General features: G+C 38.6%; 1 protein-coding gene and 1 long non-coding RNA gene across 3 annotated transcripts in view; both read right to left on the reverse strand.

Moving 5' to 3' along the window:
• Positions 1–7,406, reverse strand: part of LOC123385157 — a 55,249-nt gene extending 47,843 nt beyond the window's left edge. Inside the window, exons 1-2 of the mRNA XM_045056751.1 lie at positions 7,049–7,406; positions 6,389–6,656 (exon numbers count right to left, since the gene is read on the reverse strand). Coding sequence (XP_044912686.1) covers positions 6,389–6,656; positions 7,049–7,406 — 626 coding nt within the window. The remainder of the gene's footprint in view (positions 1–6,388; positions 6,657–7,048) is intronic.
• Positions 7,407–10,513: 3,107 nt separating this feature from the next.
• Positions 10,514–13,586, reverse strand: part of LOC109499138 — a 99,923-nt gene continuing 96,850 nt past the window's right edge. For both annotated transcript variants that reach the window (XR_002156293.2, XR_002741868.2), the window contains one exon: positions 10,514–11,473. This is a non-coding gene — a long non-coding RNA (uncharacterized LOC109499138). The remainder of the gene's footprint in view (positions 11,474–13,586) is intronic.

A 13,586-nucleotide genomic window follows, 5' to 3' on the forward strand; every position in this document is an offset into this window, starting at 1 on the left:
GTCAAATTTAGAAAAAAAAAAACCAAACATTATTTCTTCAAGTATTTTTTGTGCTCCTATCTCTCTTCTCTCCTTTGAGCCTCAGATTACATTTTTTTAGGCTGTTGGATATTTTCTAATAAGCCACCATGGCTATATTCATAATTTGTTGTTTTTGTTTTTGTTTTTTAAGTTTTTGTTTTGTTTTGTTTCTTTAATTATGTGGTTCAGTCCACATAGTTTCTATTGACCTATCTTTAGGATTACTGATATTTTCTTGCTGGTTTTCCTTCTACTGACTCTTCATTTTCTTTCCTGGTTATGAGTCCCATTTACCTGCGTCTTCATAAGTAGGAATATTTTATTGTTTGCTGGATATTGCAATTGCTATGTCTTTGAGAATATGAATTTTGCTGTTTTCTACTGGTAATCACTGGATTTAGTTCTGGAAGGCAACGACCATGTGGTCGCTCATACTGATCCTGTGTAACCCAGGTTTTGAACTTGGAGTGGCTAGGTCTACAGATAAAATAGCCCTATTCTCTAGAAGTGGGTTTCCTGAGATTTAAATACAATCCTTAGAGTTTTCTTGTAGTTTTCTCCATTCTGGTTGGCCAGAAATCTAACCTTTTCTGATAATATGTCACTTCCAGAATCTCCATTCAGCTCACAGTTCTCAAGTACTTGCTTTCTGCCAATACTAACAGAAGCTTTGCTGGGTATGTGAAGCTTAATATTTGGCCAAAGACTCAGAGTAGTCTCTGTAAAAATTTATGTGGCTCATTTTCTATTCAGGTCCCTCCTCTTCCATAGCCTCCCCTGTAAATTCCAAAGCTTCAGCAGTATAAACTCTTGTTTTCCCCCACCTAGGAAGACTGCTATATTTTAAGCTTCACTTGCTTGTTCTATGGTTTCAACTATGCCCTTATTCAAAAAGCTTGGATAAATGTGGACCTCACCTCATGTACTTTCCTTTTCTCAAGGACCAAAATCCTATGCTGTCCAATGTTGTCCAATGCAAGAAAATTCACTTTTCCAGTTTTATAGTTGTTTATAGCAGTGTTTTATGTTTCATATCAACCATGATCAGAAACTAAAATTGCAAGTTAGTGCTTTGGAAACATCTGGGATAAATTTATAAGTCCTTATATATAAAAAGACACAAAATTTTGAATGTGAAGGTGGTGCTCACTGAAATGAGCATTATTGCATTCAAAATTTTATCTCTTTTTATATAAATTAAACCTTTATAAGTTGTGAATTTGGTGCCATATGAACAATTTTAAGAAACTTTCAAGCTTTCTCTCTAATTTAAGTGCATTTTGTTACTAGTGATATCCTTGTGATTTTAACTGGTAGTAATTTTGTGCTAATAGGTAATGCAATATAAATGTCATATTGATCAACACTGTCACTGGTCTCCATACACTTATAATTATGTTTTTATATATTCTTATTGATTCTGTGAAGGCCTGAGGGAAAATTTAAATCAATTATAATGTCTCTTACTGTTTGGGTACAATCGGGGTCTTTTGCTATTAAACAATATTGACCTAAATTTCGTAGAGTGTATCTCTTTGCTTTGATTTCCACACCCCCCACCTCAATATTCATTTCAGGTAGAGTCTATATAAAGTTGAAAAACAACAGAAAAGGAAATTAGTCTAGGAAAATTAAAACAGTCATTTGATAAACATGATACCAAAGGTAAGTTGTTAAGTTTATTCTAATACCACTGGGCATTTGTATACCACTGTCTGAACTTAAAGCTGAACTGGCAATCTGAGCACATTTGCTAAAAGAAAAAAACATATTTATTTTAAAATATAATTCCACATTCACTTTTTCTCCTTTTTCCAAATGGAAATAAGTTGAATTTTTAATTATAAAATTTAGGAAACAATCATAGGCTTTCAATTGCTAGAAAGAGATTTATTGGCATATAGCTAGCACAGCATCACCTTCTTTATAAAGTTTAAATCTCAAATCTCTATAACAAGCCTTGAGCAGGGAATTAATTGAGAGTGCTTCTAAGGAGAATAAAATACTTTGTAGAGTACCCATATACATATAGTAAGCACCATGAAGCTAAACAATTATTTCCTCTTGATTTGTCTCCATGCACATCAGCGTTGGTTTTCCAAGTGGGTTATTTTTTAATTGAGCTACGATGAATCCACACTCATTTTATGACATCATGTTAGGCAACAATAATGCAAAGATACATAAGATGTTTTCCTCACCCTCAAGTAACTCTGCACAATAGGAAAGGGAGACATAGATAGTCATTTATAACAGAACGCTATAGTTACAGAAATAGAGGAATAACAGTGCTGCTGGAGCACGGAAGAAGCTCCATCAGTATCTTAAGTTTTCACTTAATCACTCTTAATGAATGCTCGGTATATGTCAAGTACTGCACCAGAAATCATATTAAAGAAAGTATTGAACCTATATCTTTTTTTTAAATAATTTTTGATGTCTTTTTAAATTTATTTTAAGAGACAGAGAGAGAGAGAGAGAGAGAGAGAACGAGCGAGCGCGGGTGCGTGCGCAAGCGAGTGTGCGTGCACGTGCACGAGTGGGGGAGGGGCAGAGAAAGCGGGAGGCACTGAATCCGAAGCAGGCTCCAGGCTCTGAGCTGTCAGCACAAAGAGGGATGCGGGGCTCCAACTTGTGAACCGCAAGATCATGACCTGAGCCGAAGTTGGACGCTTAACTGACTGTGCCACCCAGGAGCCCCTGAGCCTAGATATTTTACAAATAACAACTAAATTTTATATCCAGTTCTACTCACCTTTTAACTGAAAAATCATAAACAAATAACTTCACCTTTCTGAGAGTTCTTTCTTCCATTTGTGCTACAGGAATCATAATAATACAATTTTGTAATAATTAAACCTCTTTAATACAACCACTTGCAGCAAGCTACCTTCCATGCATTCATTTAATGGCTTTTGGACAGAAAATTTCAAGAAGAGAAAGGAAAGGAAGAAAAAAGTAAGGTATGCATAATTTCCAATACAAGAGAAAAAACACAAAACTTTTTAAAGTGGTTGTACCAATTTCCACTCCAACCTAGGGTTCAGATAATTTAGCTATATAATTTATTGTTCAAACTAATATACTTTTAAAAATGAAAATGTAGCCCTTTTAAAAAGTATGCTGGGACAATTAAGGATTTAGTTAGGCAAACCAAGATGTTTTTCTCACCCAATCCATGAAAATTTCTATTTCTGTACATCTTCAGCAAGACCTAATATTGTAGTTAATTTTAATGCTAACCCTTTAAGTTGATGCAATACTGATATGTCATTGTGACTTTAGTTCACATTATCCTGCATGCTAATGCCAGGATATTAATACTAATATATATATTTTTTATCACTGAGCTACCTCCTTTAAAAAGAATAGCTACAAGTCTCATCTATTTTTATAGTGGCTGTCTTTTTATCATTTCTTTTTATCATTGGCTTTTAAGTGTTACTTCAAGATTCTTGATTATGAATCTTTTGCTTTATTTTTCCATTCAAAATAACTTTAGTTCAAGTAAACACATTCCAGATAAATGGGAAATCCATTAACCCATTTGGGTGTCTCACCCAGAATTACTAAACATTTCAAGACCACGGTGCAAGATATTCATTCAAACGTCATACTCAAGTGGAGAAAACATCCTCCATAGCTCATCAATCCACTACTGATATATATTGTTACCACTGAAAGCTAGCATTCTTCATTCACACAAATAATCATGTCCACTCTACAGTGATTCCTCACTGTTCCAACTCCATACACAGATCGCCAAGGACTTCCCTTTCTATTCACATACTCAGGCATATTGTCCAGAGCACAAAGCTTGGGTTAGGAGAAGAGGTTTGGAAGAACTTTGCAAATTACTTATAAGCTACACTAAAACATTTCTTCACCATGATCTTGAGTTTCTTGTTTTGAACCTAGGTCACTACACAATGCTAGGATAACCCATATTTTGTATAGGTAATTTGACTAAAGAAGCTGAATGGTTTATTCTTTCCACCAAGATATAGTTGAGGCCATAGCAGGTCAGCTCAAGCAGAAGCTCCAAAGAAACAGAAACTGGCTGCAGCCACCCATATGCCTCTGACTTTTGCAGGTGCCAGTTTCTGTATTTCTGGATCTGAGCACTTCCCTCCCCTCCCCCTGCCCCCAACACTGGAAGAGGGATTTGCTTGTACTCACAAGAGACAGGTAAGTGCCAGTGAATCAAACCCACTCTTGTCCCCCTGAGGCAGCCGTCAATCAATTACCTCCCAGAAACTAGTCTATAAATAAATAGCACAGAGTTCTCCCCCCCTTGAGAGAGATGATTCTGAGTCAGGACTTAAACTGAATTAAAATGAAGTTTCTTATTGTGGTAACTGACTTCATTCCACACACATAAACTACCTTCTCTTCCTTGCATTACTTCCTGACTCTCCTGCAGGATTCCCTATATCTCCCCCCAAAAACTACTAGGGCTGAAATCTGTGTCAGCATTAGCTTCTGGAGGAACCCAACTTAAGAATTCTAACTTTGTATCCCAGATAAATGTGATTTGCTTGGTCTTCAGTTAGCAATTTTGAGAAGAAAGAATCTCAGGGAGTGACACCTCGACAGAAGCAGAAAAGATTTTGTTACACCATAATCCAAACAAGGGGCACCTGGGTGGCTCAGTAGGTTAAGCCTCTGCCTTCAGCTCAGGTCATGATCTCAAGATTGTAAGTTTGAGCCCCACGTAGGGATTCAGAGCTGTCAGCACGGACCCTGGAACCTGCTTCGGATTCTGTGTCTCACTCTCTCTCTGCCCCTGCCCCGCTCATGCTCTGTTTCTGTCTCTCAAAAATAAAATAAATGTTAAAAAAAAATTAAGAAAACAAACAAACAAACAAATGCAGTGACCGCCCGTGTCCTCTACGTCTGCCTCCATACAGGAATTTCTTAGTAAACTTTTACAAGACAAGAAAAGCTCACTTGGTTTAATGTAATAAAAAAGACATTACATTTGCCCTGATTTCTGTTCCTTTCCCCAGATTTATTCTTTAAGCCAGGTCATTCTTATGCAGGGCTGACATTCAGATACACACTGGCACATCTGTTAAAATATTCAGATACTTCTTTGTTGATTGCCAAGCATCCATCTTGTGAGATCCTGACCTTCTCACTCCCCAGTGCTTCAGCCGCCTTGATACCTTCCCTGGGACTCCAAAATACCCCATGATCAAGGAAGGAAAGGGTTAATGCCAGGCCAGAGGGACTTCTAAGATCTATTCTAGGACACAGGCCTAGTCTTACCACATGATTATCCTCTGACTGGTCGGTGCCAGTGTGGTTGGGTAGACAGCTGGTTAAACATTTTGACTGCCAATACAATTCTTATCTCAGCCTGCATTTGCTTAGCTAATGCTTCTTTACCCTTCACCAGCACCTTACTTATCCTCAGAGAATCCCTCCATGACCAGTTCTCTAAAACAACAAAGTAAACATCCCTGGGGATGAGCTCCACAATATGCAAAATCAGCGAGTCTAAAAAAAATGGTAACAATCAGGTTTAACAAAGTTAAAGTTTTTTTGTTTTAATGCAGACCTACTCTGACTTTTTAATATGCTAATTAGGCTGCAAATATTCAAGTATGGATTTCAGCAGGCAATGTTTCTGCAGCTTATTTAGTGGTAGACATGTATTAATGTTTTACGTGCTTAACACTAGAAGGGCTCTAGTATTTTGATGTTAAACAGTGTAGGGTACACAGCATCAGATACATCACAGTCTCTAGAAAGACAAGTATTTGACCACTATATTTTAGGGGGAAAAAAGATGAAGGAGAAGAAGGAAAAACTAAAAATCAGTTCAGGGGCACCTGGGTGGCTCAGTCAGTGAAGTGTTTAGCTCTTGCTTTCAGCTCAGATCATGATCTCAAGGTTCATGATTTCCAGCCCCACACTGGGTTCTGAGCTGACAGTGTGGAGCCTGTTTGGGATTCCCTCTCCCACCCTTTCTCTGTCCCTCCCCTGCTCACGCTGTCTCTCTCCCAGTCAAAATAAGTAAACAACAACAAAAACTCAATCAAGCCCCAGTAACACTTTACATAATACAGAGGTTTATAGGCCAAAATATGTTTTGGACAAGTTTTATCAGAAACATAAAAGCAAAATTATGTAATCTGAACTGCTAGGTACACATGTGTTCCACATAGGCCTAGCGAATTTAAATTAGGTGCTTCCTAAATCAGCATCATTTAAGAATGACAAGCCAGTCTGGAACAAGTGAACTCTGGAGGAAGTTCCCGCAAGAGTTTTCGAGTATTCCTACAAACGTGTGCGGTGTTGACAACAGGCAGCCTGAATCTGTCCACACCCACAGCACCCACATTGGCAGGGCCAGACTTACCCCTCCTGGAGTGGTGGGAGCCTTGGATGGACAGTGGTCTTCCGGGACTTGAAGAAGTTGTAGACACCAGGCAGTGGGATAGGGCCACCCCATCCCCACAGCCTCCACAGCAGGCCAAGCAGCCTCCATCTCCACAGCCTCCTCCAGTCAGGGTGGCCCTGAAACCCATGTGTCTGTCCAGGCCAGCACGTCAGCAGAGCGGAAGAGCCTATTTCCACACCTTGGCTGGAAGAGCCTGGGCCATCTTGCAGTGCATAGTAGGGAACTCCTGCGGATGGGAGAAAGCAAAGGCATGTTAGAATGAGGGGAGTGATATCCCCACCTCGTCCTGGGCAGAAGTATGGGTACGTTACCGCCGCTAGATTTGCGCCTTCTCTCTAAAACGGATTAGTGCCACCCAATCTGCTCTAACCTGACACAGCCTCCGCCTAAAATCCCCTCCTCCGTGCAAGAGCAGTGAGTGGGCCGCACTTTCTTCCCGGGCCCTTTGAGCCAGCCGCCCCCTCCCCCAACGGCCGAGGCGCTTTCCACCGAGTCCCTGAGCAGTTCTCTTTGGAGGACTTGGGAAACTGAGGCCTGGAGAGGGGAGCGCGCCTGTGGACCTCACCCAGCGAGGGGAGGATTTCCAGGGCGGGTTCCGGAGAAGCTGCGGAGACTGACCTGCGGCGGTGGGGGGAGGGTCCACAGGTGCGCGCCCGCTGGGAGCTCGGGGCCCGGCCGCCCGCAGAGGCCATAGACTGAGCACCCCGGAATCCCGGCGCAGAACCTCCGAGATTCTCCCCCAACCATCCAAATTGCCAAAACGTGAGTTAAAGTTGAGCGCACACTCCCACAACACGAGCCCATCACGCGCACGCGGAGACTCCACGCTCCCACTCGCAGCAGAGAAAAGGAACCCAGGGCGCGGGCAAAGGGGCACAAAGTTAGTAACACACGTGCAAGCCCGCTCCCATGCACACCCCCATCCCCGCAAATGCACCTTCGGGAACGCAGGACAAGCCACGTGCACCACACTCATAATCACCTGCTCAGCCGCGCAGAGACCCTAGCAGTCGCTCTCACACTACTCACAGGCGTGCTCCGCCCCCCTCCCTGGTGCCTCAGCCCTGTCATCCCTCCCGGAAATAGGGCTTGGGGCACCCAAACTCTCCTTTCCCCCTGGGGACACCCTGTGCCATTCCGAAGTTCCCCAGAGTGAATGTCAGTGGGATGCCAGCCTTGGATCTATAATACCAAAATGTTTGATGTGGATGAATGATGTCAACGTAAAATAGTTATAGGTATAAGGCACTTGCAGCTCTTGCCATGTCATTTGAATATCAAAACTGAAAAATGATTTTCTAGACTGCTGCCAGCCTTAGTGTAATGTAATCCACTATTATCCTTCAGCTGTCACTCATTATGGGATTTTAATTTAATTTTAATATTATGTTTTATAGACTTTTATTGTTCTCTGCTTACTTAGTGGATCCAGCAATTATTCATAATAAGAAAACCGTGGGCTTAAAAAAAAACATTGAATAACGTTTAGTTAATGAATGCTCCAAGGTTTGCTATATGTTATTCTCGGAGCTGGGATAGAGGATCTGGATTAGGGAAGAATTCACAATACTTCAGAAATAATGGTAAAGTTAGTGAAGCATGCTCAGATTATGATTAACTTGCCAACACCTGGCTGAAATGATGTACAACACAAGTTCATACAAGGGTGAGGAAGCATAAATTATAATTTGTTGGGCATTTTTCCTTTTGAGCAAAATGAAATTTTAACCTAGTGAATGCCTGAAATAGGATTTAGAAACCAGTGTGCTTCATACCGCTAACCTACATACACCTTCTAGTGGTGTGTGTGTGTGCATATGTGCATGCACAGGTACACGCATGCGTGCATGCAAACATAATATGGTATTAAAAGCTGAACCTGGAGTGAGTGAGACAGAATAGAACAGAATTATAGATGCTCTCTTTTCCCTCTACACAATAAAACAAACAAAAAATATTAAAATAAAAATTTATTTTATGTATACATAGCAACATCAAATAAACAAGAGACAAATAAATGAACTGTCTACGGGGAAGAATGTAGCTATTAAGGAAAGAAACAAAAAACTCTTTCTTGGTCAGGTCTGCCTGGTCAGGACCTCCTGCAGACAAACAGCACTGAGATAAGCAGGTGAATGGAATTAATCTTAAGAATTCTTACCAATGCCTTCCCATTTCAAAGTGGATTGGGATGGAGATGTGTGAGTTATAAGTACACTGTCATGGAAAAAGTGGGGTAAAAACTTTGAGCCTGGACGGTGCTGCGGTACCAGAGAAGGTACCAGAATGAATGGCTTCTGAGCATGTCACTTTTCAGGAATGTGAAGGACTGAGAAAGTGAGCAGAAACTCAAGAGACTAAAACAAACCCTGATGGAATGGAATAAGACCTGTATATATATATATATATATATATATATATATATATATATATATATACACACAGATATATATATAGAGATATATAGATATCTATGTATATATATATATATGTGTGTGTGTGTGTGTGTGTGTGTATATATATATTTGTATATGTATACATGCATATATATGATAGCTTCTAAACCAGTACAGAAAGGCTGGCAGGGTTATAGCATTGCCTAACTTCAGGAATTAGGCAGTTCTCTATAATATAATCTGTATGTCCCCACCCTGGAATTTTTGAAAGCTATACTCAACCCAAAATAGGTTTTTCCTTCCTGCAATGGAAGAAAATATTCTACAGCTCAGATTGAAGAAAATTGACTAGAAAATAACACTCAGCCCTAATACTTTCATTCTAGGAAAGATGAATTACTTTCATTTAATGATTCTTAAATATCTTTTAAAGTATACTCTTACCTTAAAATGTATCTGTCTATTTATTCTCCATCCATACATTCATGCATGCATGTATATATAGCCAGCCTCCTCTATGTATGGAGAACTGTCTTAATGATGTTCACCAAATGGTGACAATAGATTTAACCCAGAGGTATATTTGAGTTATCTATTGCTTTTTTCTGTGGCTTTTTGAAATTCTATAATTCAATCATTACTATAAGAAATAGAACAAAAGAGAGAGAGAGAGAGAGAGAGAGAGAGAGAGAGAGAGAGCTGCATCTCCTAAGTGCTATTGAGAAAAAAAAATTCTTAAAAATAATTTTTAAAAGTTTGCATTTCCAAACTTTAAAATTTTTCAATGTTTATTGATTGATTGATTGATTGATTGAGAGAGAGCATGAGTTGGGGGGGGGGGGGGCAGAGAGAAAGGGAGACATAGAATCTGAAGCAGCCTCCAGGCTCTGAGCTGTCAGCACAGAGCCTGATGTGGGGCTGAAACTCATGAGCCTTTAGTTAGATCATGACCTGAGCGGAAGCGGGAGGTTTAACCAACTGAGCCACCCAGGTACCCCTCGAAACTTGTTAAATGACTGAAAGAGAAACTAGAATCTTTATTTCTTTGTATACCAGCTTTATTGACATATAATTGAGATATAACAGAATATTTATTTCTAGCAATAAATATAGTCGCAACAAAAAATGTAAGAGTTTTAAAAAGGGGATAGGGAAATATACTTTGCTAAACTACTTTTAACATCTATAACCTTTGTATTTGTTTGTTGTTTTGTCTCTCTCTCTTTTTTTTTAATTTGAATTTTCTCATCTGTTCTTAGTGAAGCTTCATTTCTGATACCAATGCAGAAATGAAGGATATGTGATAAGACGGATATGTTGGCTGCACCCTGGCTGGTTGTAAGATTCCGTGTGTGCATATGTGTATGTACTTGTGAGTGAGTGAGTGTGCTAGCATGTGTGCATGTTGGGTGAAGAAGGGAGGGGCAGAGAAGACAAAACAAATCAAGACATTGTCTAAGGGGGTTTTGAAAACAATGGAGATTTGCATTTATAAATCACCATCTTTCGATACAATTATAGGTCACAAGAAGGAAACCACCCACAACACATGAATTAACACTTGATTTAATTAGGCTTTTTGTTATCTTTTTAAAAAAAAATTAATGTTTATTTATTTTTGAGACAGAGAGAGACAGAGCATGAACGGGGGAGGGGCAGAGAGAGAGGGAGGCACAGAATCGGAAGCAGGCTCCAGGCTCTGAGCCATCAGCCCAGAGCCCGACGCGGGGCTCGAACTCACGAACCGCGAGATCGTGACCTGAGGTGAAGTCGGACGCTCAACCGACTGAGCCACCCAGGCGCCCCAGGCTTTTTGTTATCTTTATCTGTCATTTTGCTCTTTCATCCATAGACCTAACAGTTGACAATAATGCTAATGTTATTCAGTTTCATAAGATCTTATTATCCCTATCTTTTTGCTATGACAAATTGTGTAGAAATTTATTTACAGCACCATTTACAAATTTCCTTTTGTCTTTGAAACTCGGCTCTAAATGAAAGTAAAGTTGGATTTTACTAACATTCCATTTCAGTAAATATTCATTTACTAATATTTAATTCCAGCTCATATTTCCATTTCAATGCGTATGGCTCTGCAAAATGCCTGCAGCCCATCCTGAAAACAAATATCCAGAATCTTCAGTTCTTTCAATAATCACCTTTAAATAAAGGACACCAACTTTAGCCACTAGATCAGCCCATATCATTAAAGTTAAGTCATTAAATTCTAAACCAATGTGTGAATTCTAATGATGTGTTATCGTCATGTACTGGGAAAAATTACCGTTTACATTTTAACGTTTGGAAAACAATTTTCTTAAAATTTCCAAATTGTTGGTCAAAGGACTTTAGTAAATGAAATAAAGTTGAAATAATACTGAATAAGCTTAAGAGTTTTTTTGTGCTTTTAAATTCTATTTTAAAAAAAAGGTGACTCAAAGTATTGTTGAAGACTTCAACTGGGCAACAACTACTTAACTATTATTGTGTGGGCTGACTTTATACCTTCATATATTCCATTAAATGTATATATCAAGATATTAATCCATGCGCTTTGGTAGATCCAAATCCTATGCTCTCTGAAGAAAAAACAGTGACGTTTCCTGGGGTCTTAAATGCTGGTTGTAGTCAGTATTTTTCTTCAAATCTGCAGTGAGAAAAAATACAATTAATTGTTAGTTGTCACTTTTGATGAACTCAACCATCAAGAACTTTTCAATAAGCAGTAAAAATTGCCAGAAATCGTTTTGTAAAATTCTTTTGATGATTTACATTCCCTGAGACAATGTACTATAAGTCATCAGGCTGCTGAAATATTGTCAGTGCCACAGAATATGATTATATCAAGAAATAGAACTTTAGTTCTGGAAGGAAAACAAAGCTTATCTTCTGATCACATTATAGGTGTGAATTTAGATCAAATAATTTTGTCAAATTATGCAGTTAGTGATAGAAGACCTCTACATCAATCATATTTTTTTCACACTGTTGCCTCTCAAATTTAATTTTTTTCAAATCTTGAAATTCAAACAAGAACACAAATTAAACATCTAAACCTCCACTTTCTTTGTTTCAGACTACATATGGATCACAGAAAACACACACACATGCACACTCACACATACCCCACAGCAGAACAAGGTTAGAACTTCTAACTCATTCCATTATTTTGTTTTTAAGAAATAATTATGGTTTCAAACCAAAGGACAGATTGAAGAGTAAAATAAACAGATTATATAAAAGGCATAATAAATCAGTTACAAATCAAAAAAGCACATCATTTAAGGATTTGTTTCCATGGTCCATGTAAATGAATCATATATGTTGATGGTTTACTTCCAAATGCTGCTACTAAATATAAATTAAGAATAGAGGGCACACACAGACATCAGGCTTAATATTGAAAATAAATGTTGTTCTAGATTTGAAAAAAAATAGAGGGCGCATAAAATACATAACACATAAAATATGTTCTATTAGAAAAGAGATTTCGCATTTACCTTGGAAAATGGTATTCGACAATCTCAATGTACATTCCTTGCCAACTGTTTTCTGTCCACTGTTCACACAATTGTGAAGGGATCTGTTGAGTATTCATTATTTTGCATTATGTTTGTAGATAGCCTATATATGTACTTGTGTTACACATTCTTCATAAATTAAGAAACCTACTCTGAAAACAATAATTGCTGTACCACTCACGGAATTAGTTGATTTTGTTTTGTTGTTACTGAAGCCTAGGTGTTTTGACATACTTTACCATTAGTTTTTACCCTATCATAGTAGCGATGAGAAGAGAAATAAAATTTATATTAAAATAATGTAAACTTGATAGCAGCAATGAGAATTTCAGGGATTTTCTGAAAGAATCTCCATGTCTTTCCATAAAATTGAGATTATTTTTATTATTGTCATTTAAGAAGAAACACTTATTTCATACTTTGTGTGATAAAACTTATAATTAAGGGGCCCCTCGGTGTCTCAGGCAGTTAAGCATTGGACTCTTTTTTTTTTTAATTTTTTTTAACGTTTATTTATTTTTGAGACAGAGAGAGACAGAGAGAGACAGAGCATGAACAGAGAAGGGGCAGAGAGAGAGAGGGAGACACAGAATCGGAAGCAGGCTCCAGTCTCTGAGCCATCAGCCCAGAGCCGGACCCGGGGCTCGAACTCACGGACCGCGAGATCGTGACCTGAGCTAAAGTCCGACGCCCAACAGAATGAGCCACCCAGGCGCCCCAAGCATTGGACTCTTGATTTCAGTTCAGGTCATGATGTCATACTTCATGAGATTGAGCTCTGCCTGGGGCTCTGCACTGAGAGCATGGAGGCTACTTGGGATTCTCTCTCTCTCTCTCTCTCTCTCAAAAATAAAGTAAATAAACTTTTTTTTTTAAAGTCCTTGTAATTTAAAAAAAAAAAAAACTTTACCTCCAAATAACTGGAGGTAAGCATTCCTTCTTCCCTGTCATAAGAACTACTTTGATGGAAATAGGTGAGAAACATTGTAATATGATACCATAGTCCAAGTAGTTTTAGGATTTACAATAAAATTTATTCCAACATTGAACAACAGAGAAAACCTTGCATAGTTTGGGCATATCAAAAGTAGAGATTAGCAGAACTTTCAAGGGAAATGACAACATTTCTCCTCATCTGTACATTTGTGTGAAATGGATATGGCATAAAATTAGGATAAAACTGCATCTGTGCTGTACACTGGGAAAACCTGTTAGACAGACCATACTAATACAGTACTG

This window comes from Felis catus, chromosome B1 (assembly GCF_018350175.1).
Source record: "Felis catus isolate Fca126 chromosome B1, F.catus_Fca126_mat1.0, whole genome shotgun sequence".
In the NCBI taxonomy this organism is placed as follows: Eukaryota; Metazoa; Chordata; class Mammalia; order Carnivora; family Felidae; genus Felis; species Felis catus.